At 57.5% G+C, this 25,947-nt stretch overlaps 1 protein-coding gene across 4 annotated transcripts; it reads left to right on the top strand.

Annotated features, from left to right (window-relative positions):
- The first annotated feature begins 1,294 nt into the window (after positions 1 to 1,294).
- Positions 1,295 to 21,616, top strand: IL2RB (interleukin 2 receptor subunit beta). 4 transcript variants are annotated; one of them, XM_036237453.1, is made up of 10 exons: positions 1,295 to 1,429; positions 6,907 to 7,027; positions 7,480 to 7,597; positions 8,398 to 8,476; positions 10,625 to 10,730; positions 12,171 to 12,319; positions 13,455 to 13,620; positions 14,180 to 14,288; positions 15,543 to 15,627; positions 18,556 to 21,616. In XM_036237453.1, the coding sequence occupies exons 2-10, from the start codon at positions 6,940 to 6,942 to the stop codon at positions 19,303 to 19,305; spliced, it is 1,650 nt and encodes a 549-aa protein (XP_036093346.1). In that variant the 5' UTR covers positions 1,295 to 1,429; positions 6,907 to 6,939; the 3' UTR covers positions 19,306 to 21,616. The 4 variants fall into 4 exon arrangements, with proteins under 4 accessions (XP_036093346.1, XP_016017277.2, XP_016017279.2 ...); XM_016161791.2 differs by lacking the exon at positions 1,295 to 1,429 and adding an exon at positions 3,577 to 3,709; XM_016161793.2 differs by lacking the exon at positions 1,295 to 1,429 and adding an exon at positions 3,578 to 3,709 and having other exon boundaries at positions 7,483 to 7,597.
- Positions 21,617 to 25,947: the final 4,331 nt, after the last annotated feature.

The following is a 25,947-nucleotide window of genomic DNA, read 5'->3' as shown; positions in this document are numbered from 1 at the left end:
GACATCGTTGTAGGCGGAAGAGGCTTTCAGCAGCGAGGGGGTGAGATGGCAGCTCGAGGGGTCTGGGTTGGCACAGGTCCGAGTGATGGCAAGATCCCAGTGCGGGCTGGGCCTGGGCACTGATCCAGAGTCAGGCCAAGCGTCCCTGGGGAGAAGGCGGTGCAGGAATCCGGAGGCTGTGACAGGGACCTGAGGTCTCCTGGGAGGTGGGGAGGAAGAGGGAGGGGAGAGGAAGGCACCAGGGCTGAGGCGGGCACGGGGGGTGTAGCAGCCTGTCTTGACCATGGAAAGAGGCAGCCTTGTGATGGGCAAGTGGAAAAGTCACGGTCAGGGAGGGACGTGGAGCCAGAAGACCCCTATTTGTGCTTGGCTGATGGAACCCATGAGAGTGGGGGTCCCTGAATGGGGCTGGGTTCAGTGTTAGTTAAGATGCGGGGGCTGTGTCCACAGAAGCTGAGGGTGCAAAGGGACATTGTGAGGATACAGTGGGGAGAGGTGGGGGCAAGAAGGGGCAGGGGAGGCAGTTAAAGGAAGGAGGGCTCGATACGCTTGGTGGTTCGGGTGCTGGGAGAAGAGGGGAAGAGTCTGGGTCTGACCCCCAGAACTCCTGAGACAAAGGTCTGGGCGGGCCTAAGTGGACTCTGTCAGACCCCTGCCATCAGAGAAGCTTCTGGATTCCTTTTGGGTCACCTCAGAGAGAGTCTGATGTTCTCCGTCAGACAGACGCCAGTTCTAATACTGACTCTGCCACGTTCTAGTCGGATGACCAATGAGCCTCATTTTCCTTTCCCGTAAAATGGAGAAGGAAGAGGCTGCTCTGCAGAGGGCGATCTCAGCAGGGACCAGCATGTGCAAAGCCCCCAGGCGTGGAGGGCTTGGCATGTTTGCTGAACCGCAACAAGGCCTGAGCTGGTGGAAAGTTCAGAGATGACAGCAGAGCCAGCTCATCTTGAGGTCAAGACGAAGAGTCTAGATTTTATTATAAATGCCCTGGGAATTCCTGGAAGGTTTTGAATGGGGGTGGTGCAGTGGAATGACCTGATTTGGGTTTGGGAAAGATCATTCTGGCTGTTGAGTGAAGAATGGACTGGAGGGGTTCAAGGGTGGAAGCAGGGAGGCCGGTCAGGGGGCGACTGCGGGCCTGGGGTGGGGGGAGACGCTGTCAGGTGGGGTGGGGGTGGGGGCCGCACGAAGCACTTGCACTTCTGCGTGCACCTGCTCACAACCCCAGCCTTGGGGCCTGAGTCTGGTACGCCTTTCTCACCACCCTTAACTGGGGTACTTTCTATATTAGGGTAATGCCCACTAACTGCTGAAATGAGAACCTTCCATTCTCAGAGGCCCAGCACAACGTGAGTGTATTTCTTGATCATGTCACAGTCCAATGGGGGACCGTCCATGCTTCACATTGCTCCAGTGGATTCCTGCGGTAGGTGAGGGGAGCGGAGGAGGGGAGGAGGGGAAGGGGGGGGGGCAGGGGAGAGAGAAGGAGGAAGAGGAGGGGGAGAGGGAGGCACAGAAGGGGTTTCGGGACTGGAAACAGACCAAATCGCTTCCACCCACATCCCACTGGCTCAACTCAGCTCATGGCCCCAGCTAACTGCCAGGGAGGCCGGGGCACGGAGTTCAGCAGATGCCCAGCAGGGAGGGGCGCATGGACCTCACCTCTGCACCGCGGAGCATCCCCCTCCAACGTGCATCCACAGCTGAGGTTTAGGTGGAGGATGCTGAAACTGCTCAGTGCTGAGGTTCTCCCGGCTCAGCATAGCCCACCCCCTGCCTTTCCACTTGAGGCATCCCGGCCTGAGCCCCTTGGCAAAAGCAAGACCCACGGGGTCTGGGGTGGCAGACGCTGAGTGTGGGGACTGTCTCCTTCCTCACTGTCCTTCCTCTGGCATAGGCTACACTTGCTGCGTCCCCTCCCCCAGGGCTTTTAGCCGGTTAGAGCCACCTCCCCTCTCTGCCCTGGTCCTACTGTGGCTTGTGCTGCTCATAGAGGGGGGACCTGTGCCAGTCACCTCAGGCTCCTCTGCACCTAGCCTGGACGCTGGGACATCTTGGGTGCCTATGAATGGAAGTGGGAGAGAGGGCTGGAGGAAGGAGCGCCTCGGCCAACGCCATCCCCTGCTGTTGGCAGAACCTGGGTTCGTGATTTCTGGCTTCGCCAGGGGATGTATTTTTTTCCCTTTATTTGTGTTTTTAAGTTTTAACCAAATTCATGTATTCTGGGGCAGGAAATACGTTCATGAAGCACGAAAGGGTCTATAGTGAAAAACATCCCTCCTACCCCTTCCTCGCCTGGCTTTCTCTCCTAGCAGAACCATCATTCCTGGTTTCTTGAGAAGCCTCCAGAAACATTCTGGGCGAAACACGCCTCGGCCAGTATGCGCATCTCGGGGGCGGGCGTGTTGCTACACTGTCCAGCAGCCAGAAAGCTTTGCTCGAGGGGGCGAGCGGAGGTCAGGGGGGAGAGGAGCCGGCCTTCGGTGCGGCCCGCGGTCTGTGGTCACGGCCACCGCTCGGCCCTCTCGACGTACCTGGCAGGAACTGTCCCCGCCTCAGTTCACGGGTGTGGACCCTGAGGCTCGGGGAGGCAGGGTCACTTGGCTTCTGAGCAGCCTGGAACCAGGCCTTCTCGGCAACACCAACCTAGTACTGCCTCCTGCTCAGAGTGGAGTCGGGCCTGAGTCTCTCCTCAGGGTCCTTAATCCTGCCTTCTCCCTTCTGTGCGGATGGGGGTCAGAGCTGCCCTGCGCACGCCCCCTCCTGCTCGCCTTATTCTCTTCTTTGAAAGAGGCATCAGCTTCTGAGACCTCCCTCTGCCCCCAAACAAGGCCATTGCAATCAGGAGAAAGGGAGAGAGAGGAGCTGCTCCTTCTGGATGCAGGATGGAACTTCACAGGGTCCCTGGGCCTGTGACATTGAACACAAAGAGACGTGCGCTTTTCTAAAGCGGGGTCGCCGCGTCTTCATCGTTAAAAAAAAAAGCCCTGTGCTGACCTCTTCCCCCACCCCCAAAAGAAAGAGGAGGAACAAAGATTAGGAGCCATGACATGAGGGGAAGAGGAAGGTTCTAGAATGTTCAACGAGTGGCCGTCGAATTGCGCACAGAGCGCTGACAAAATAGTCACCTCTGAAGGCTAAACTGAGTGAGGAGCTTCCTGGAGGCCGGAGTGAAACGGGAGGTCTCAGAGAGATGGGCTCGACAGCGGCGAGAGGCGCCGGGGGCACCTAAAGGGGCACGTTTGTGTGAGGCCTGGGTGTAAGTGGGTGTGTGTATGACCCAGACGAAGGCGACAAAGACTCGAGATGGCCTGTGTGAGATGGAGCGGGGGTGGTGTGGGGAGAAGAGAAGGGGCTGCACCCCCTTGGGCTCCCGTGTGCAGCAAGGTGTCTGTTTGAAAGTGATTGTGTGTGTGTGTGTGTGCACGCTGCCACAACCCCCCCATACACACACCCCCAGTGGAGGAGGGAGATCTTTATCTGACCTAGGTGCTTTAGGAGTTTCAGGCTTCTTCAGCAGCCAGATCGTCCCGCCCCCCCACCCCCCAGGCCTTGCCCCCTCCAGGAAGTGGGTTGTAGTCTCTGCTGGCCGCCTCTGTCTGCTACCTGGGCCACCAGAGCCAGAGCAGGGCCCTGGGGAGATGGCTGTGGTCCCAGCAACGGAGAGAACCGAAGAGAGCGTGCCACAGCCCCATGTCTCAGCCAGGTAATACCCCGCCTGGCCCTCGGCCTGGCCCTCGGCCTGCCCCTGCCCAGTCCCCAGGGACCAGCAGCTCCCTCATGGCCCCTGCCGCCAGCCCCAGCCCCGAAGGAGCCGAGAGTAAAGGTCACGGAGATGACTTCAGCTCTACCTGAGGTCCCCTCGCGGTTTCTGCCTGAATGTCTCTCTCCCAGCTGAACTTAGAATCCCCCTGAGGACGAGGCAGACCCTGCTCTCGTGGCTCCCGGCTCGAGAAAAAGCTGGTCACCAGACTGAGGCTGCCCCTTCTCCCCTGGGGAGGCTGGGGGCTGCCGTGGGACGAGGGGCCTCCCTGGGCCCTGTGCCGGGTTCCCAACCCAGAGAGGTAAAGGGGGAGGAAGGAGGACAGGGAGGGGAAGGCCGCCTGAGCCTCAGATGGTCTGGGTGCTCAGAGAGGGTGCTGGGATGTGGGTGGGAGAGATTCAAGCCACCTCCTGACGGCTGGGGAATGGGGCCCACACTGGGGAGGCCCCCTCTGTAAAGTGCTCCCTGAAGGGGCTCGCGGGGTGAGGGAGGAGGCCTGGCGGTGAGGTGTGGGTGTTGGGAGGTCTCTAGGGTTTGAGTCTGGATTTGTCCCTTAGCTGTGTGCCTGGGCAGGTCAGTAGTGCTTCTAGGCGCTGCCCGGGTAGATGGGACACCCCCCTCTGGGGCCGTATGGAGGGGATGCTCTCTCGCTCCTCCCCTGGGCGCTGACTGTCCTTAACTGTGTTTGGAACACTGAGGGGAGCCATTCTCAAGGTTCCCTTCCTTCCCCCACACCCAGGATCCCGCAGTGGCTGAGGAGATGCCCCCCAGAGTGAAACAGCAAGAGGGGGCCACGTGGGTGTATGCGGGTGGGGGCAGTGGTGGTCTTAGGGGATGAGCCGGGGGCCTGTCAAGTTCAGAAGTCAGGAGGGACACATCTCTGTGTCCTGAGCTCCTGCTTCACCTCCTCCCTCAGCCCCCATGAACCCCCACATTCCTCAGCATCCGCCCCACTGGGCCTCAATCTGCATCTGAGCTCAAACCCAGCTCCACCCACCTCTAGCCTGGGCAAGAGGCTTCTGTGTGCCTCTGGCTCCTCATCTGAGAAAAAGAGTCATAGTAGTATCTGCTGGGAGGGTTGCCGTGGGGATTAAATGAGGTCGTACATGCAAAGCGCTAATGACCACGCCAGGCACCAAGCCGGAGCTGAGCATTAGTCACCATCGTCGCCGGCGTCATCACGGCCATTATCGGTGTCATCGTCATCATTATCGGCATCTCCTTTTAACTTGAAATCAGATGACCTGGTTCGAGTCCAGCCCCTCGGGCAGCTCTGCACATTGGCCCCGGCGTCTATCAAAAAGGGGACAGCGACACTCACCTCGAAGCTTGTGGTGGGGACCTAACGAGTCGGTCGAGTCGGTCGATGTGAACGGCGCTTCAGGCGTGAAGGGCGCACGTGGGCGTGTGTGAGAACCCGGGGCGGAGGTGCTTGGGACTCTGGGGTCTGGCTCGCCCTCCCTGAGGATGGGCCTCTTCCTTGCTCTTGACCTTGAGCAGGTTTCTCAACCTCCCTGAGACTCAGTTTCCTCTTCTTTGGAGACTGCTAGGAGGCCTCCCAGCCCCCACCCCTCTGGCCCACTCCACGTTCTCCCGCCCTGTCCTGCTGTCTGTCCTTCCGCGTCCTCCCCCGCCCCCCGCCCCGTGAACTTTGCCCTCTCGGTGTACGGTGTACGTTGCTGCATCCTTCTGGCTAGGGCTGTGGGGAGCTCATTCCAGACAACGCTGCTCATCCCGCCAGGCTCTCCACTGCCAGGGCTGCGGTTTGGCTCTGACTTTCCTGCGATCTTGCATGCCTTAGCCCCCCACCTCCTCTCACACTGGGGCTTTGTGCCAGGCCCTGTCCTGGGCATGGGGTTGCCTGCTGGCTGGGGCCTGGCTCAGGGCAACACTCTCCAGGGAATAAACAGTGCCTGTGCCTCAGAGTCGTGATCGAATGACTAAGGTGAACAGGGGGGCTTGCTGGGAGCCCTTTTGCTGGGCTCTGTACCTTTTGGGGTCCTAACCCCATGCCCTGTGCTATTTGGGAGGGTCTATAGAAAGAGACAACCAGCCCTACCCTGGGGAGCGCACCCTCCTGTGGGGATGATGGGCTGGACAAGTAGGAGCCCACGGGCGCCTCTTTGGGCTCCTTCCCACCCCCAAGCCAGATGTTGGCCTGTGCCCGTGTGGGCCCTGACTCCCCGGGGCAGGGAGGCTGTCGGCCTTCCCTCTGGGACCAGTGCCTGGGACGGCTGGGCAGGGTGGGACGGCGTGAGAGAACGCTCCTTGGGACGGAGCCTGGGGATCGGACACCGGAGAGCCTCTTCTGTGCATGTGACCTTGGGCAGGCTAATGACTTGGAGCCTTAGTCCCCTCATCTCTGTAAGGGGATAGTACAAGCACCTCCCCCCCAGCCCGGCTACCGGGCAGCTTAATCGAGCCAGTGTACACACAGTGCTCAGCACACACCGCCAGTATTGTTCTGAGGTCACCGGGACGTGTCTATTGGTTGTACGAACTATCTCAGTGGGCGGGAAGAAACAGTCCGAGAAGTTACAGGAGGGGGTCCTGCCTGGACTCTGGGCAGTCCGCCCTGGCTCAGGTCCACGTCTGCTTCTCACCAGCTGTGTGGCCCTAGGTAACTTGCTTCACCTTTCTGTGTGTTTCCTCATCTGAAAACGGGAGATAATAAGAGTATTTCTAATATAGATGCTCTTATCGCTGTATTTAAAGAGTTTAAAACAGCCTGGCGTATAGGAACGCTTTGACGAGTAGTTTTGGTGTGGTTCAGGGGCCGCAGGGTAGAGCAAAGGTGGGCTCTGATCCCAGCTCTCTGCTGGCCTCCCTATGTGGACATAAGTAAATCTTTCCCCTTCTTGAGCCTGTTTCAGGAAGAGGTTGAACCAGGGGCTGAGCTCGCTCAGAGAACCCTTTCTCGGCGATGACAACGTGCGGGTCTCTGACTCTCGTGCGTGGGGCCGAGGGACCGGCGGGTGCAAAGGCCCTGAGGCTGGACTGCGTTGTGTGGTGGAGAGGACCCCAGCGCGCGGCATGCCCGGGAGGGGCAGGGCCAGGGCCAGCCCGCCTCTGCGCCTCTGCGGAGGGAGGGACGCGAGTGGGTGTTCACGTACGCTCTCTCCCTGCCTTCTCTCCCCCAGGGCTCCCTTCCCTAGCTCCCACCTACGGATGTGATGGCGGCTCCTGCTCGGTCCTGGTGTCTGTCCCACCTTGCCCTCCTCCTGGCGCTGGCCGTCCCTTGGGCGTTCACAGCAGAGAACGGTGAGAACCCTGACATCTGGACAGCTGTGCTTTCCCTCAGGGATGAGGCCGGGGCCTTTCTAGAGCCCTCCCGGGACCCCTGCTTCCGGGCAGAAGGCCCATCCTCAGGGGCAGAGGCAGGAAGGAGGAAGACAGGGGCAATGAGGCCAGAGATCAGGTTCCAAGTTTCCCTTTTGCCCTCCATCCTGCCCCGGTCTATCCACTTGCCTCTCCGAGCCACAGGAAGATGCTGGCTTTTCAACCCTGCCCTGCTTCGGCCCGCCTCAGGGGAACTTACAGGCTATGGGGCTCAGTTTTGCTCTCGGAAATGGGTCCGCTAACCCCTTTACTGCCTGCCAGAGTTGCCTACCTCCTCGTCTGGTAGGCATGGGTACCGAGAGCAGGGCTGGTAGGCAAGCCCCGGAGGGCGGGTTCATGGGCACTGTGCAGCCACTCACGGCTCATCTTTCCAGCAGATGCTTCCAAGTTGACGTGCTTCTACAACTCCAAAGCCAACATCTCCTGCGTCTGGAACTGGGACGGGGCCCTGCAGGCTACATCCTGCCACATCCATGCCCATCCAGATCGCCGGTGAGTGTGGGGTCGACGGGCAAAACTTCAGAATCCCAGGATGGTGGGCCCTTATAATCACTGATGTCTAGCCTCTTGGAACCCTAACTCTCAGACTCCAAGACAATTGCACTTCAAGAATCTCGGACTAATAGGACCCACAGAGTCTTGGTATCACCGAAGTCTGGAAAATTTGGGAGTCAGATATTTAGGCTCCTGGAACCTAGGTGTGAATGGGGTGTGAGAGTCCGGGCTGGAGATGAGCTGGACAAGGTAGACTGAGAACGTGGGCCTTCGAGCCTCCTGGACTTGACTTTAGAGGCAAGGGGAAGAGGAAGGTAGGGAGCTCTCCAAGCTTTGTGAGTCACATGGGATTTTGAGAGACCCCGCCCCCCCAGGGCAGCTGTAGGGACAGGGACTGAGGTGTGGTTGAGAAGCTTGGAGCGTGGGTGGGAGTTGACGAAGGGATCTCTGGGATGCAAACATCCCTCTGGCAGCAGCAAAACTGGCTTTGGGTTTGTCCCTGCCTCCCATGAGGCTCCCAAGTCCCAATCAAGCCCCAGGGAACACTTTGAAAGGCTTTAGGTGGGAAGGCCAGGTGTCCTGAAATGGTTTGTTTCTAGAAGGTCACTCTGGCTGCCATGGGCCAGGCTGGGGTGGGGAGGGCAGAGAAAGCCTGCGAAGGAAGTTGGGGAATCAGGACCTCTGAGAGGTTGGCATAGAGCACCCGCACGGACTGCCCTCACTGCATGGGGGACCATCCCAAGGGCCAGCTCGGAGGTCCCTCTTTTGCTTCTAAGGAGGTTCTTTTGCCTCGACAGGCCTTGGAGCAACTCCTGTGATCTGCTCCAAGTGGGGCCATCATTCTGGGCCTGCAACCTGATCCTCGGACCCCCAAATGTGAGTATCTATAGCTGAGGGGAAAGGCCGAGGGAGGGTGGGTGCCGAGGGGCGCCCTTCCGGGAGAGGAGCCGGGGCCTGGCAAGCCAAGCTGCAGTGCATCGGGCTGCCTGGGGCTGGGAGGCGGGAGGAAGGAGGGCAGCGTCCAAAGGCCAGAACTCAGGCCCGACCTGTGGGGACGGAGGCACGCACCTGCCTTTGCTCCCGCCTTCTCCTTCGTGCGGGTCCCGCGACTCTTCTGCAGTCCTCATCGAGTGGGGCGAGCACCCCAGTAATAGTAACAGCCACACATCCAACTCTTCCTGATGTCTTAGCAAGTGCGGGGTGGTGTGGGGCCAGGAGTGTGGTTCCCGGAGCTAGATGGTCCGGGTCGCAGCCCTGACTTCACTATATACCAGCTGGGCGGCCTCTGTGCCCCACTTTCGCCTTCTAGAAAAAGGGAATGATAATGGCATCTACCTGTAGGATGGATCTGAGCGTTGAAGCACTCGGAATCCCACCCAGAGGAGAGCATGCACTTGACACAATCGTCAGTGGATGTCTATGACGTGGGGCGGGCACCAGCATTGTCCCCTTAACTGATGAAGAAGCTGAGGCTCAGAGGCGTGGTCCTTGCCCAAGATCACACAGCCAGGGCGTGGATGAGCTGGCATTGAGCCGAGGTCTTGCACCACGGCATTAGGCAGGTGGCCATGTCCATGTAGCTATGCAGCAAATGATTGTCTGTCAAACCCTCCTTGGCAGCGGCGGGCACTGGGGATGCCCAGACCACACTTCCCAACTATCACCAAGTTTATGGATTCTCAAGGGGCAGGAGAGGATGGAGGTGGGTTTGCACAGTGTAGCTGATAAAGGCACAGCCTCTGGAACCAGACTGTCTCCAAGAACTCTGCAGGTGGTCTGGCTTCAGATCCTGGTCCCACCTAGCTGTGTGACTTTCTTAGCCATGTGACCTTAGGCAAGTCCCTAAGCTTCTCTGTGCTTCCTTCTCCTCAGCTTTAGGATGAGATAATAATAGTGCCTGTCTCATATGTTAAGTGCTGAGGAGAGTGCCTGCCACAGACTAAGTGCTCAACAGAATGTACTATTGGCATCTTAACAACAACAATAGTAATAATAATGATGATGATAATGCTATTATTAGCTGGGAAAATCTAGCCCCCATTAAAGCTGGAAGAAGGCTGGGGCAGGGTCCTTGGGGTGCAGAGGGAGGAATTGTTCTCAGCCCTGGGAACTCTGATGATCAGGTTTAAGGTTTACGCAAAACGGGCCCTACAGCAGGTCAGACAGGCTGTGCCCTTGGCCCTGGACCTGAAAACAGCATGCCGGGCCCCAGGACGCGGGTCCTACCTGGACCTGCACGAGAGCCGCCTTCTGCAGCGCCGCCCTCTGCCGCAAGCCGCTCACTCAGCTGCCCTCGGGCAGGCACGACAGGCCAGGGCTGCAGTTTCTGTGGGGCCGCGGACACGGCCCGGGTTAGAATCTGGGTTCCCCTGCTGACCAGATGCGTGCCTTTGGGCAAGCCCCTTAACCAGCCTGAGCCTCAGCTGTCTCGCTTACAGGATTGACAGCTGTGAGAATCAGCCAGAGAAGAGGCTACAGCACCGGAGCAGGGCCTGCCCACAGATGCTCAGTACTGGGCCATTTCCTTCCAGAAAAGTCAGGGTGTAGAGTGGGGAGAGATGGGGGAAGGGAGGCTTTCACACACAAAGCTATGACACAGGTACAGTTCCAGCCCTGAGCCTTCTTGGAAGCTCATTCTGCTTGTATACCTCTCGTGACGGGAAACTCTCTCCTTCCCAAGGCAGCTCACCTCATTTTAGATATGGGGTTGACAAACTACTGTGGCTCACGGGCTAAATCCAGCCTGCTGTCTGTCTGCTCTTATAAATAAAGTTTTATTGGCACATAGCCACATGCTGTCTATTGCAGAGTTGAGCAGTTGTAACAGAGACTATGTGACCCAAAAAGCTGTACCTTTTTACTGCCCAACCTTCTACAGAAAAAGTTTGGTGACCCCGACCTTTGACAGCACTGCCGCCTTGGCTTCCTCTCCCGTCCACCCGTCCTTCCCCGTCCTCATTCTCGCCGGTCCCCAGCCCCACCCCAGCTGCTGGCAGTAACGTCCCTGCCTCGCTTCCCTTGCAGGCTCAGAAACTGACCTCAGCGGATGTCATCAACATGACAGTGGTGTGCCTCGAAGGGACGACGCGGAGGGTAATGACGACCCAGGACTTCAAGCCCTTCGAGAACCGTGAGTGAGGACTCCAGGCGAGGCTGGGGCGTGGGTGGGCACCTCCTCCCCTATCTTGTCTCCGGGATTGCACCGTTCCAGTCTTTCTCCATTAGCTTCCTCATCTCACCAGCTCACTGCCCACTGCCCCTGGGGCGGAGCCCCTGCTCCTTACCCTGTCATTCAAGGCTACTTGGGATTCTGCCTGGTTTCTCTCTCCAGTACCCTCCTCTTGTGGCCTATATTCCTGCCACGCCAAAGGCCAGCTCTCCGAACTCACCTTCCCTATCCGTGCCCCTGAACCCTTGCACGCACTGGTCAAAGCCTAGAAGGCCCTTCCCACCTGGAAAATTCCCACTCACCCTTTTAAGCTCAGTGAAGAGTCACCTCCTCCAGGAAGCTTTCCCAGACTCTCCCAGCCCTTTGTACCTCCTCTTTCAGGATGTTTATGTCCTGGGTCATCACTGCCTGATTATGCGTCTGCTTCCCTCACTGGGCTGTGAACTCCCTGAGGGCAGAGCTTCTGCCATCCCTATGTCTCTGTTCCGAGTGCTCAGCACCAGATCTGATCTGGGCAGTGCTCTGGGAAGGTTTGTTGAATGACTGAGTGCCTGGCCCCAGCCCCAGCCCTTCCCGTTTCCACTTAGAACTTGGGAGCCATCTCTATGGAGGAGGTGGGGCAGAAGGTGAGATCCCGGCAGGGAACGGAGTGCAGCCCTGACTTAACCGGGTGTGATCTGACTGGCAGATCATTTAACATGTCTGAGCCTCGGTCTCCTCATCTGTGAACGGGGGATAACCAGTTACCTGCTGTGCGTGATTGTTGTCAAGCCCACTGAGCCACGACTCAGAAACTGCTCAGCACGTGCTCAATAAATATTCGCTTATTGTTATTTGGGGAATTCTACAGAGTCTCAGGATTATAAAAACGTAGGCTGATTTAACTTCAGAGACTATACAATCTCATAATCATAAAAGATTAATGAAATGAAATTAAAAAGACGTCTATGTAAAGCTCTTAGATTCTTTCTGAGTGCAGAGAATGATTCATTTATTGAGCGGATATTTATTTAAGCGCCCACGCCTTGCCAGGTAATGGTTCTCGGCACTGAGGACAATGAGCGAACCAAGTTTCTGCCCTCAGTGAACTCACAGTCTGGTGCGGGAGACAGTGAATAAAGAAACAAAAATAGGTGTTCAATATGTCAGGTAGTAGTAAGTGCTAGGAAGAAAAATCAGACCGGTGAGGAGGCGGAGAGTGTCAGATGGCTGGGGAAGGCTTCTCTGAATAGGTGACATTAGAGTGATGACCAACAAACCCCGGGGCGGGGGGAAGGGCACGCCAGGAGGGAGAGCTGGCAGGTGCACAGGTAGGGGGTGGGCATGTCTTGGCTTTATTATCTCAGCGTCATGATCTAGCCTCCCCAAAGCTCGCGTTCCCTTCCTCTCTCTCGCCTTCAGTTCGCCTGTTTGCTCCTGACTCCCTCCGAGTCGCCCACATAGGGACCCAGAAATGCAACATAACCTGGGCCGTCTCCCACTCTTCCCACTACATAGAAGAAGACCTGGAGTTTGAGGTCCGGACGAGGTTCCAGGGCCAGAGCTGGGAAGTGAGTACATGGTCCAATCTGACCTGCCCTGATTCCTCCTTCCTGTCCTGGTCGGCACGTCCATCTTTTACCTCAGCAAAGGCACAGCAGCCCCCAGGGATCCCCTGTCGCTTCTCCATACTGCCCGCCCCCACCTCCCCCTCCCTTCACGTGCGCCCTGATAACCCAGGTTTTCCAGCTGGTGGTGAATTCCAGGCTGGCACCAGGGCAAGATAGACATAACCAAGAGGCCCTGGGATGCCACCTCGCCACTCTTCAAATCCAGCCAGCATGGTCCAGGTCCACAGGGGTCTGTTCTTATCCATTTGCTCACTCGGTCACTCAACAAACGTTTACTGAGTGCCTACTATGTGCCAGACACTGGGAAGAGAATGAAGGGCAAGACGGCCAGGTTTCCTGCTCTCAGGAAACTCACATGGGGTGGGGAGGGGCCCACAGTCGACAAACACAGAAACTGGAGACTATGGAATATCGATAAACGCTATCGCGGAAATGAAGTAGGATAATAAATCTGAGAGGGATTGGGACAGCCCTTCAGACTCAGGTGCCCAGGAGAGGTTGCTCCAAGATCTGAGGGTCGAGGAGGAGCTGACCCCGCAAAGGTCTGGGGTAGGCTTCCTGATTGGGGGACGCAGCCATTGCAAAAGCAAGACCCTGCCTGGCTGTGTGGGGAAACGAGAAAAAGCAAAAGGAGAGGTGCGGAGGCGGGAGAGGTCTGTGGAAAAGGCCCTCTCTCTGGTCGTGCGCAGAACAGACTGTAGAGAATGCGGTAGAGGCAGGGAGACCAGCTCAGGCCTGGCAGGTGGTGGGAGATCAGACCCGGAGCGGGGAGAGAAGGAGAGAAGGAAGGGTCCAGAATAGGTTCTGGAGGGGGAACCAGATGATTGGCAGATGGCTGTGGATGGAGGGGATGAGAGGGAGGGGTTTAGGATGACCCTGGGGTTTGGGCCTCACCAACTAAGTAGTCGGGGAGCCTTTTGGGAGGATAGAGTGGGGGTGGAGTGGGGAGTAGCTGGAGAGGAGAAAGGAAGATACTGCTTTGCTCAGCCTTCCAGCTGTGGGAGGGGAGGCGGATGGCTGGGGCGGTGGGGGGCTCTGCTCTGACAGCCTCCCCTTCCCCCCATCTCTACCCCAGGAGGCCTCGGTATTGTTCATCAAGCAGAACCAGCAATGGATCTGCCTCGAGACATTCCTTCCGGACACCCGATATGAGCTTCAGGTGCGAGTGAAGCCCCAGCTAGACAGCCACGAGGTTTGGAGCCCCTGGAGCCAGCCCCTGGCCTTCAGGACGAGACCTGCAGGTACTAGAGGGCAGCGGGGGTAGAGACAGCGCTCGGACAAGAGAGGGTGGCTGGGGCGTGGCTCTGGGGGCAGCGGGTGGGGGAGGTTTGAGGCTGGGGCTACAGTGGTCCTCTGTGATCATTAGCTCACTTGATGGGACCGTGCAGGGTGGGCAGTGTGGGCATAATTGTGCCCATGGGAACATGGACTCAGTGAGGGGGATGGGACTTGCCCGTGGCCTTGTGAGTTAGTGGAGAGGCAAGAGAGTCTCTTTCACTCTCTCCACCCTGAAACCTCAACTCCTGGTTTCTGGCATTGTCGGGGGTAGGCTGCTTTCACCCCTCAGCCTCAGTTTCTTCATCCGTAAAGTGGGTACTATGACATCGAGGCTGGCCGGGATGACCCGTGTTGGCCTGACACACAGCAGATCTGTGGGCCGGCTGGGACTCTGTGAAGGTCTCGGGTCAGAAGTCAGCCCGTCCTCCAGCACCGGGTCAGGGGTGGGGGGATGCTAGAATAATCCGGGTGAGTCGGGGTACTTCTCTAACCCCTTTCCTTGCTTCCCCCCGCCATGAGCAGGGAAGGAGACACTCTCTTTGCTGGCCCATGTCATGGTGGGCCTCAGCGGTGCCTGTGGCTTCATCGTCTTAGTCTACTTGCTGGCCAGCTACCGGCACCTTGGACTATGGTAAGAACGCGCCCCGTCTGTCCTGTGTGCTCCCCTCCCCCCGCCCCCCCTCCGCCCCTCACACACACACACACACACACACACCCTTTGCCAGGTCAGAATCTGGGCTAAGGTCCCTACCTGGACACTACCAGAGCTCCCTCAGCCCTCCCAAGGGTCCTCCCTGCCTCACATCTGGCCTTTCCCTATGACCCATCCCCAAAGATGGAACCCCGTGGAACCAGCCTGAGGGGAGCAGGAGAGGGAGCGCCCCAGGGGTCCCTGCCCAGAGCACCACTCTCTGGAGCTGAGTAGGTGTGTGCGCGCATAGACCAGCTGTCTGCGTGTGTCCTTGTGGGTCTATCTGGGTTTGGTCCTTCATTTGTTCATTTCTTTATTTACTGAGTCCGGCTCAGCACCAGCTGTGGTGCCGAGTGCCGGCGAGGCAAGGGTAAGCCACAGGCGTGTGGTCTCATCCTCCTGGAGCTCACAGTCCTTTGGGGGGCGGTGGGGGGTGGTGGGGGGTGGAAGGCACACACACAATGACAGGGCAGGGCGGTGGGATAAGGGGTGCATCGCGGGCACAGGAGACGGCATGCGCGAAGGCCCTGGGTGGGAAGCGTTCTGGAACCGGAGAATGCAGGGAGGTGGGTGCGGCCGGAGACCAGACGCGAGCGGTGGGGAGGGCTGCCTTGAGCCTGGATGTGTGGGCAGCAGCCGGGCTCCCTGGGGCCTCGAGGCTGGGGCATACGTTTCGACACAGATGCATACAGATACTGGGGCCCTCGGCTTGGCAAGCAGAGCGTGGGCTGGCATTCAGCCCCCACTCAGCACCTCCAAACCAGGTGCTCTTGGGCAGTGCACAACCTGAACCACCATCCATGGCAGCCCTGAGCAGGAGGCCCACAGTCAGCCTCTCTCCGCCCTCCCCCCTGGTTCGCTCCGCTCCAGCCTCTCTGCCCCTGACCCCTCTGGTTCCCCCACACCCACGTTCTTCTCCGCCATAACACTTGGCTCTTGGTCGCCACAGAATGAGTGGTAAGGTTTCGTGCTTGGTTCTGTCTCCTCATTAGAACGTCAACTCCTCGAGGGCAGGGCCCTTCTCTGCTGGCCATTCTTGTGTCCCTGGCGCCCAGTAACCTCCCTTACCGGACATTCAAGCAATACCGACTGGATAAACAGCTCCGTGCCCCGCCCTCAGGACCGTGGCTGAGGGCAGGACACTGGCCCCTTCACTTCTCATCCTCCTCCCCTCCCTCTCTCTCCCCTGCTCAGGCTGAAGAAGGTTCTGAAGTGTCACATCCCAGACCCCTCGGAGTTCTTCTCGCAGCTGAGCTCAGAGCACGGAGGAGATTTCCAGGTAGGACTCTGGGGTGGAGGACAGAGGCAGGCCGGCCGGAGCGTGGGCAGTGGTGCCCGGGGGCGGGGAGGTGGTGCAGAAGGAGCGGGTTTTGCACGTCCGAGGGCGGACCAGCGCTGGAGCGAGCAGCCTCTGGGGCGGGCATGGGCCCCTTTCCCCAGCTCTGGTACCCGCATTCTGAGGCTGAATGGTACCTCCTGTCTGAGCCAGACTTCCTGGGTTCTAACCCTGGCTCCGCCACTTACTGGCTGTGTAATCTTGGGCACGCTCTAGAACCTCTCTTTGCCTCAGTTTCCTCACCTGGAAGATGAGGAGGAACATAGCATTACTATGTATATGGCCCCGAGAACACTGCCCAGCACACGGTCAATGCTCAGGGGGCCCTTGCTAGAGTTAATGTCACCAGGCTGTCGACCGAGCGAGCAGGTCTTGCCAGGTGCAAGTCCTCCCCATACCGCAGAGCGCAGATTTGTGGTACAGTGCCCCCTCTGCCCCTGCGAAGAATCCCAGGGGAGGCTCCATAATGTCTCACAGATGCTGACAGGTCCTCTAGGCACCCCTAGCCACACACACAGTCATCTCCCCTCCCCCAGCCCACACTGCTTCAGGAAGGAAGCTTCGAGGGGAAGGGGGATGTGGTGGGCTGCTTCTACCACCCTACCCACCCCCTGCCCCAGGCTCCCTAGATTTGGGGTGGGGGAGGGGACGAGGTAAGGGTGGAGACAGGTCAGGGGGAGTGCTGAGGGGCTGGAAAGTCAGGCTGGACCAGAGCTGTCATGAGCTGGCTTGGGAGTTCTCTATCAGGGCCGGCCAGGGCCCCTCCTGGAATTCTTTGGACAACTCCCAAAGACAGGATATCTTCTCTATGGTACTAATGATATCGGGGGAATGTAGCTCCTTAAAATTCTTCCTTCAGCCCTAAAGGTAGTGAGCTTCCCCATCGGCAGAGGTATGTAAGCAATTCTTGGCTGACTAAATGTCAGAAACATAGCCGGAGGGACTCTTACATTGGAACTGGCCAGAGGCTGGACTAGATGCATTCTCGGTTCCCTTCCAGCTTGCAAGCTTCTGATTCTATGGGCCTAGGACGTTTGTCTGCTTCCTAGACAGCTGCAAACTCCTGCATCTTCCCACGAGGTCATCCTGGGCCTAGAGGCCTGCCTTAGTGCATGGAGGAGGCTCTGGGGACTCACGATGTGGCCGGGGATGCGGCTGGCCAAGAGGGACCGCCCCCCCCCCCTTGCCCTGTGCATCTGGGCGGGAGGCCTGTTCCTCTCTCTCTCTCCCCCAGGACTCCCAGCTGCAGGGCCGCAGGCCCACTGCCCTGCCCGCGGGGCCTGGGAGTGCATGCGAGTGTGCGAGTGTGTGTGAAGGGGGACGCGCTGCCCCTCGTGCTCCCCTCACCCCGCCCCCGCTTCAGGGCACCGTGGATGGAGGCGCAGGCCCAGGAAGTGGCTGACCACACACACCTCCGAGGGGGCTCAGGAAGGCTTGGCACACCAGCGCTAGCCACAGGCCTGGCCTCTCCTTCCGGCCACGCATTCAGAGCTGCTGCCCAGCCCTGCCCTCCCCTGGCTCTTCTGCCGTGGGGACCCCGCCCGACCCCGCCCGACCGGCGCCCTTCCCTCTCTCCTAGCCCGTTGCTCTTCCTGGCCACCCTCGGTCTGCATTAGTGTCTCTCACCCTCGGCTGCTTCCTCTGTAACACAAACTCCTGGTTTGGGGGAGGAGCAGATTTTGTAAAGAGGTGTGTGTGCACGTGTGCATATGTATGTGTGTGTGGGGTGGACGTGTCGTGTGCGTGCATCCGTACAACAGCCAGCACAGCCCCGGGAACTCGCTCTGCGGAGGGACAACCAGGACATTTCTCAACTGGTCCATTCATTCATCTGAAATATATTGATTGGCCCCCAGGCCCCGTGCTGAGCACAGGAGGGGACCTTATCATTAGGCCTGGTCCCTGGCCTCTGGGGACCACAGCTGCTGAGGGCTCTCAGGACAGAGAGCTGTTGGAGTTCTCAAATGTACCGACTCGAGGACCCCATCACACCACCCCGAGGGACGCGCCACCCCGACACCTCTGTAGTCTGCACCGTACCCGGTGCCAGCTTTCTCTACCTTCATTTTCTTACTTGACAACACCCTGCCGGCCGACAGGGAGGAAGTAGCAGCTAACTGCTGGGGAACTGAGGCTGGGCGAGGTGCAGGGACCTGCCTGGGGTCACGTGGCTCGTGAGAGACAGGGCCGGAGCCCAGTCTCCCCGCTTCTGGCCAGGGCTCTCTGGACTCTGGGGCGATGAGAAGTGTTCTGATGGGGCTTGACTCTCTGTGGAGGGGGGCAGGGTGTGGGAAGTGGGGGGAACGCAGAACGCTGGGAGGAAGAGGTGAATTGCAGGACCCCACTGGAGCTGTTTCCAGGGCAGTGTGAGCGTTGAGCCTGGGTCCCCGCTCTGCCACCAGCTGGCTGTGTGATAGGGGCCAGGGCATACCCTCTATGGGCATCTGTAAGGTGAACAAGATGTGCTCTCGGGCCCTTTCTGCCTTGGCATTGGTTGTTTGGGGGCACACTAGCCCTAGTGTCCACCAGACACTGACATCCTACCCTTTGCCTTGTCCCTGGTACCTGGAGCAGCAGCAGCAGCAGGCACTCAGGAAGCAGCCACTCATTGAGCCAACACATTTCCTGGGCACCTGCAGTGGGCCAGGAAGGTCCATGCTGGGGCTGGGAAGCAAGCACCCCCCAGGGCTGACGCAGAGGCTTCCCCACGCCAGTGGGCAAGTGGGTGGGGTGTGGGGGAACAGTCGGGGAGGGCTTCCCAGAGCCGGCAGCCCCGAGTGGCTTGCTGTAGGAGGAGGAGGAGGAGGAGTTAGTTGTCGCTGGGAATCTGGAGCCGTCCTGCTCATCTTCTGCTGGTCTGTCTCCTGGCAGAAGTGGCTCTCCTCGCCCTTCCCCTCGTCGTCCTTCAGCCCCAGTGGCCTGGCGCCTGAGATCTCCCTGCTGGAGGTGCTGGACAAGGATGCCAAGGCCGCCCAGCTGCTCCTGCAGCAGCAGGACAAGGGGCCTTCGCCCTCCCTTGAGACCAGCGGCCACTCGCTGACCAGCTGCTTCACCAACCAAGGCTACTTCTTCTTCCACCTCCCGGATGCGCTGGAGATTGAGGCCTGCCAGGTGTACTTCACCTACGACCCCTGCTCCGAGGAGCCCGATGAGGGGGGGTCCGGGGCACCTGAGGGGTCTCTCCTCCCACCCCTGCCGCCTCTGCCGGCAGAGGACCATGCCTACTGCACCTTCCCCCCTGGAGAAGACTTGCTGCTCTTCTCCCCAAGTCTCCCTGTTGGCCCCCCAAGCATGACCCTGGGGGGCGCCGGGGCCAGTGAAGAGAGGCGGCTTCCATCCCAGAATGAGGGGGCCCCCAGAGACTGGGCCCCCCAGCCCCTGAGGCTTCCCACCCCAAGAGCCCCTGACCCAGTGGATTGCCAGTCGGCCCTGGAGGGTACACTAGGAGAAGGGGGAGAGGAGGGCCCGGCCCCTTGCCCTGGGGAGGGGGCTGGCTTCCCCTGGGCTGGCCCTCCCAGGCAAGGCCAGCTCAGGGCCCCCATCTCCTGCCTGACGCTAAACACTGATGCCTACCTGTCCCTCCAAGAGCTCCAGAATCAGGACCCAGCTCACTCTCCATAGACAGACAGCCAGGGGAAGGGGGCAGGTGGCTGCCTACTGTTGCCCCAGATTCAGTCAAGGACTCTCTGTCCTCAGGTTTGTACATTGCTGAGACACCTGGTGTCCGGCTGCCCCATGGACATCTCTGTCCAGATGGACCCCACCCAGCCCTGCACATTCGACCATTAACTTCCAAACCTCAGCTGCTGTTCCCTGGACCTACTGCCCAAGCCAGGAACTTTGACTGCTCCCCTCTCTTGTCAATCAAGGCATCTCCTGGGTTTTCCCTCCGAAACATCTCTCCTTCCCAGCCTGCAAGCTACTCCTCAGGGAGAGTTCTCAGGGTTCTCCAGGGGTCTGCACCCCACCCTTCTAATGGGACTTCTAGCTCAGTCTCAGCTCCTGTCACTCAGCCTCCAAAAGGCAGCCTGAGCAGTCTTTCCGAAATGCAAACGTGGCTGTGCTGCCCTTGTTTAAAACGCCGCCGTGACTCTCCCCTGCCCTCAGCCCCACTTTGTGGCCCAGCTCTTGCCCCGCCCGCACGATATTGGGTCATTCCCTTATGGAACTCTCTCAGTGGTCCTCCTGAGTCCTTCGCAGCCTCCTCATGGCCCTACTCCTTGGCAGATGATGTTCTCTCTGCCTCTAGTGTCCTCGCCTTTCTCATCATGGTGACAAAACTCCCCTCATCCTTCAAATGTCAGTTCAGCTTCCCCCGGAGGAAACGCTGCCTCCCTTAATGCGCCCAAACCTTGAGTTTCAGTGCTGGAGGGACACAAACTCTCAGGGTCACAGAGAAGCTGGACGGAGCAGGCCTTGGTATCTCTCGTGACCTCAGAATGCTTGGCTACTACGTCTTTAGTGCTGTGGCCCAAGTATGGACACAAATCCCCTGGCAAAGTGCACACCGGCTGGATCCTTCCCCGGCAGCTTCGGAGAGTCATAAGACATGATGCTGGAAGGAAACCCCTCCCAGTGGCAGGTCCCGATGCTGTCACAGGGAACCCCCTCCTGGGCCCCTCCCACTCTACCGTCCACTGCAGGGGTCTCTTCTGCAGCCCAGGAGCTGGCGCGCCTCCAGAAGGGCAGCTCTGTTCACTGCACTGGACACGGGGTGCTTGGCACCACACCGTGTTCCTCAGACGAATGAATGAACTGCCTGGCACCACGTTGCCTGGGTTTCCTGTGCCCAGCTTCCTTCTCGCAGCAGGCACCGTCCACCTCACAGGAGCACCCTAGGCGCCTTGACCCTTCTGAGGTCAAGACTTGGAGCGGCGAAGCCTCATGCCCACTAGCTTCCGGCATGCTGGCTCCAACAAGGGACTCATCCCTTCACGTGGCAATCCTCCCCCCTGCCCCTGCCCCTGCCCCTTCCCTTGCAGGGGTCCCCACCATCCCTCCACTCCTTTTTCCTCTGTCTCTCGCATTGATCACAACTGTGATGTCTGCCATAACTTACCCCCTTGTTTGGGGGTGGGGTGGGGGTATTTACCTCGTTCTTTACAACGAATTCTAAGCTAGGAGAGCGCAGTGCCCGAATTTATAGGCCCTACTCACAGCTGATTGGGTATTTGATACAAGCAACACCCCCACCCCCCAAGAGGCTTCCCTACATCCTATGAGGTGGCTTAGAAAAGAAGCTCTGTCCAATCAGGAAAGCCAGGCCTGAGCTGGCCAATCAAATTTCTCTGTCTTGGGCGTTTAAACTTTGCAAGGGAGTGGGGGCCTGGGAGCAGGTGCAAGTGGAAAAGGCATGGGGAAAGGCTGGAGAGGAATTGAACCCTGGCTCCTGATTCAGAGACGCCTGCTACAGGGCGGGGAGCTACAGGCTGTTCATTCAGGATTCCTGTTTGCCTTATGCCCAAAATAAACTCCCTTTCCCGCGACTGCCTGAATCTTGGATTCTTACCACGGAATAACCTAATTACCCAGAGGTTTCACTTCTCACCTCACGATGCCCTGTGTTCTGGGCCACAAATGTTCTCAGTCCTGGCCTGAGCCTCGGACCCCAGCTCCGTGCCCAGACCTGTCCTGGGGTAAACTAGGAAACCTCTCTGAAAGTTAGTTTCTACTTTGCAGAACTCTTGGGAGACTTACATTTCTCAAGCAGTGGTTATTTGCGTCACATATATTTTTAATGATTAGTGTGTACCATTTTTTATTTTGTCTACTTAATGTTTTTCTTCAAGTCAATTCACATTTTTGTTGAAATGCTTTTATTTAAAGAAAAATGATATACTGCTTCTGTAAGTGGAAAAACTGATATTCACTATAAATAAAAGGTAACTACGACGAGTAAACATAATAAAAAGAAATGTTTCTGTTCACTGTCTGCCGGAAGTCTGCTGTCTCTTAGTTTAAAGGGGAGATTAGCAAGTGTTGGAAGCCTTTGAAGGGCAGCACCAAATGGAGACCCCCTCCTTGAAGAAACGCAAAAGGGTCGTGAAGTGAATATCTTTTTCACTAATTGGAGTCAGTTTTATCTTATCCCGTGTTTAGATACCATCTGACATGGTCTCATGGGAAAATATTGTACCCGATTTTTACATACATATACGATTTTTTTAAAAAATATATTTTTGCAATGCCCTTGACTTTGACAAGTTGCATCGGATCATGGATGGCAAAATCTGGCACCCACAAAACAGCCTTTGTGGCAGACATCGCTAAATGATTGTGGCTCTCGTCCCTCCGAAGCTTGGGTGCAGCTCTGGATTCTGTTGGCAGGTCCCGATTGATCATGGCTGGCACCTGGTGATAACCCTTAAGGTCCCTCGCACGATAGAACCTCAGGTTTTCTGGGCAGGATAAACAGGCTGAGGTGGTGGACGCTGGAAAGCTGAGAGGCACCTAGGAGCAGGCACTCCTAGGGAATCTGGCTGTCCCCACCACGTCTGACGAGAGACCTGAGCTGGTGGCGGGCAAGGTGAGGGGCCACCGTACACACCAGGTGGAGATGGACTGGCAGATCAGACTGGATTCGAGGACGGGCCGTGGGAGAAAAGGAGAGAGCAGCTGGCAAGGGTGGAAGGGGCGAAGGAGGGACAGGCCTGTCCGGGTCGGATTGCAGGGGAGAGGAGCGGCGCCAGCTGGGGACCAGGCAACCTGGGGCTCGGAAGCAGTCAGGTGCAGCGTGCGAAGCAGGCGGCAGCCAGGGCAGGTCGGGGAGTAAGAGAAAAGGAAAGATAGGGGGGCGGCCCTTTCAGCCTCTCGGGTCTCCGATTTCTTGAGCTGTATTTGCTCCTTTACCTCCCCGATCCTCTAGTATCCCTGCTCCCTCCCACCTCCCAGGTCTCACTCCAAGCAACTTCCAGGGTCCACAACGACCAGAAAACCATGGTGGAAACAGAACAGGACTCGGATGCATGACCTGCCACTGTCCTAATGATCGACGTTCCGAATAGCTCCAAAAATGGTCAAGAAGCACATTCAAAAGGGATAAGGAAATGAATATTTATGTTCCGGACACGGCGCCGAGCACTTCCCAAGCAACATCTCTCATCCCCTGAAAGGGACCCTGAGAGGCGGGTGTTGCGTTCCCCACTGCGTAGGTTAAGAAACCGAGGCTCGGGGAGGTCAAGAAATGCAGCCAATGGTTGATACAGCCAAGGTTCAAACTCAGGTGCACGTGGCTCCAGAACTTTTAGCCTTTTGCAAATACAAGGCCTCATGGGAGACAATTATACCGATGGGCAAAGCAGAAAGTGAAATTCCATCCTAAACTTCCCAACGACCAATTGAAAACAAACAAACAAAAAAAAAGCACACATTCCCTGACTGTGACTGTGGTTGAAACCATCCTCACCCTGGTGACCTGCTCAGCCTCCTCCTGGGTCCACCTATACCCTGCCGCCTGCCCCTCTAATCCTCCACCTCTGAGCCCTGCTGGGTGGTCTTCCTCCGGTCACACCTGGCCACGCTACATCCCTGCTTCATCGCCCAGTGACTCCCTGTTGCTTTTGGATCGGTGTCTGAACGCCTTCGTGTGACAGGCCGTGCCTTGGGAGGACTCGGGCAGGTCCCCTCTGCTCTCCTGTCCCACCTGTGAACGGGGTAGTCATATTGGATGGTTTCTAAGTGCTCTTTGAGCTCTGACATTTTGTGGTTTCAGACCCCACACGGAACGTGGCTTGTGGCCAGAACTACATGTGTTTCACTTCGAGATTCGGGCTAGGGGTAAAGGCGAGGACCGCAACTGATTCATTTACTTTGGCATCTGCCGGTCCCTGCGTTCGAAGTAGTTCTCACGCCCAAACGATCTACTTCCAGATTCATGCACATCCCCCAGGACCCCATGCAAGGATCCCCACTTTGGGGAGGCCTTTCAATTGGTCCCAAGTAGGGTTGGTGGCTGCCTCCTACTGTTCCCTTCTGAGTTCCCTCTGTTACACCACCTGCTGTGCAGTGGGCCCGACCCTGCGCTAGATTCTGGGATGTAGGAATGATAATTACAGCTGCAGAGGAAAATCAATTGGACCCCATTAGCATAGCCCTTATTCAGAAATACTAGGCTTTCGAAGGCTGTGGAAGAGCCTTCTAACTTAGGGAAGGATGGATGGAGGGGGAGAGGAGCAGCTGTAGGTACAGGGACATGTGAGGGCCACCGTGGAACATTCTCAGTCCTTCAGGGTGTCTTCGAGAGCTACATTTACTGAGCGCTGAGCATGCATCAGGCTCTGTTCTAAGCACATTGTGTTATTAACAATGTCAGGAGAGAGGAGGGAAGAATTATTCTCACCCCGTTTTACGGATGAGAAGACTGAGACACAGAATGTTTGATGACTTGCCCAAGGCCACACGGCTAGAACACAGCAGAGCAAGGATTGGAACCCAGATGGTCCTAAGCGCTCACACGGCAAGCTCTTTATGGCTTTTAAAGTGTGTGCGTGTCTAGTCTCAAAATCTCTCAGTGACCTAGCAAGACAAGAAGGATCGAACTTCTCGCATCACAGATGAGAACAGGAGGCCCTGAGAGAATGGTGCCATCATCCTAGGCAGGAGGGAAGGACTGGAACCCTGGACTCTGACCCCTACATCCTCATGGCCGTTGTCACTGTGGATGAGGGGCCGTGTTGGGTTGTTGATTAAAGCTGAGCTCAGCACCAGAGGCCTCTCAGCCCAGCCCCTGAGACAGACCCGGGACATCCCCTTGCTGGCTTGCTCAGAGACATTTTCCACCACCACAGGTATGACACACTCGATGCTCCCATCACAGTGTCGGGAGGGGCCATGGTGCTCAGGGCTGTGGGAAAGCAGGGCAGGAAGTGCTGAGTGGGGAGAGAGATGCAGGTGGGGGGAGAGAGGTACCCAGTGTACAATTCCAGGAAGCCAGGACGCAGAGCGGAGGGCGGAGCTGGTGGGAGATGCATCATCTTCTAATCCTCCTTGCACCTGGCCTCGTGCCAGGCACTGGCTACAGAGAGGCGGCCAGCTACTGCCCTGTCTGCAGAGCCCCCAGCCCTGGGGGGGAGGGAGCGACCATGGAGGACACAGAGAAGAAACTGACTGTCAGACCCTGCTGCTTGGAAGAAAATCAGCCAGAGCCTTTGCTGGAAAAGCCCGGCTGGTGGGAGCTGCTCACTCAGGGAGGGAGAGTGAAATGGTCTACAGGGCTTTGGCGGGAGCCGTAGTTCAGCTAGTTTGGGATATAGTTGGTTGAGGATGGCCCTTGGAGGAGGCAAACTTTTTTTTAGAGATTCATTCATTCATTCACTCAACAGGCATTTAGTGAGAACTTATTAAGTGCAGAGCATGGTGCCAGGTGCTGAGGATCCAGCAGTGGACAAAACACTCTCCTCCCTGCCCTGAGGCCCCAGCTGGTGTGGTGATTAAAGCACTATCTCTTGACCTGGCCCACCTGGATTAAATACTGCTTCTGCAGACTGGCAGCTGTGACCTTGGGCAAATACCTAAACTTCTCAGTGACTCAATCTTCTCATCTGTAAGAGAGGGGAAGTACCAGGACAGTTGTGAGGATTAAAATGTGAGTATATGTAAATTATTTGAAAGAGGTGGGACAGGCAGAGACAGGGCTAGGACCAGGGGACACCTGGGGCTGCAGGTGCGGAGGCATTTGGCTGGCTGGCTTGCCTCTCACATGCTCTCCACTGTCTTGGTGAGGCCATTTGGGTGAGGTGGCCTGGACGCCGTTGTAGGTGGGGTTCTGCTGCCTTTCCCCCTCCTCCTTGCCCTTTTCAAACTCTTGTTCCTCACTGTCTCTCTCCCCCAAGCACCTGGGGTAGGTCTTGGGGTTTATAGGTTTAAGGCATGACCTTCTCTAGGGGTTATCCAAACACCCAAAAGGACGAATCTCTGATGAGGGGATTCCAGGAGGTGTGACAAAGGTGAAATGAAAGTTATTGGGTCTTCCACCCACCTCTCAACTCCAGCCTTTGTACCTCAGTCTCTTCGTCTATAAAGTGGGGTGAAGAGTGTGAGGGAGGGGAATCTATCTTACCTGGAAGCTCCCTTCTGGCTGAACCAGTCTGTTCTGTGATCTCTGGAAGAGTGTCCCCACTCACTCTGGCCAAATTACCCAAATTACCCAGCACATTTGCCATTACTGATTGGAAAAGCCCCATGGGACATGCTCGGTGGCCAACCTGCAGCAGGCAACCCATTCTTCATTTATTCCCATGTATTTATTGAGCTCCGACTACGTGC

This window comes from Rousettus aegyptiacus, unplaced genomic scaffold (assembly GCF_014176215.1).
Source record: "Rousettus aegyptiacus isolate mRouAeg1 unplaced genomic scaffold, mRouAeg1.p scaffold_m13_p_2, whole genome shotgun sequence".
NCBI classification, from domain to species: domain Eukaryota; kingdom Metazoa; phylum Chordata; class Mammalia; order Chiroptera; family Pteropodidae; genus Rousettus; species Rousettus aegyptiacus.
This window is presented reverse-complemented; position numbering and strand designations above follow the sequence as displayed.

What these genes read in the sequence shown, in the direction of transcription:
- IL2RB (XM_036237453.1), top strand. Translation starts at nt 6,940, where the DNA reads ATGGCGGCTCCTGCTCGGTCCTGGTGTCTGTCCCACCTTGCCCTCCTC. An exon ending in GGCGTTCACAGCAGAGAACG is followed by an intron (nt 7,028 to 7,479) that starts GTGAGAACCCTG and finishes TCATCTTTCCAG; the next exon opens with CAGATGCTTCCAAGTTGACG. An exon ending in TACCGGCACCTTGGACTATG is followed by an intron (nt 14,289 to 15,542) that starts GTAAGAACGCGC and finishes TCCCCTGCTCAG; the next exon opens with GCTGAAGAAGGTTCTGAAGT.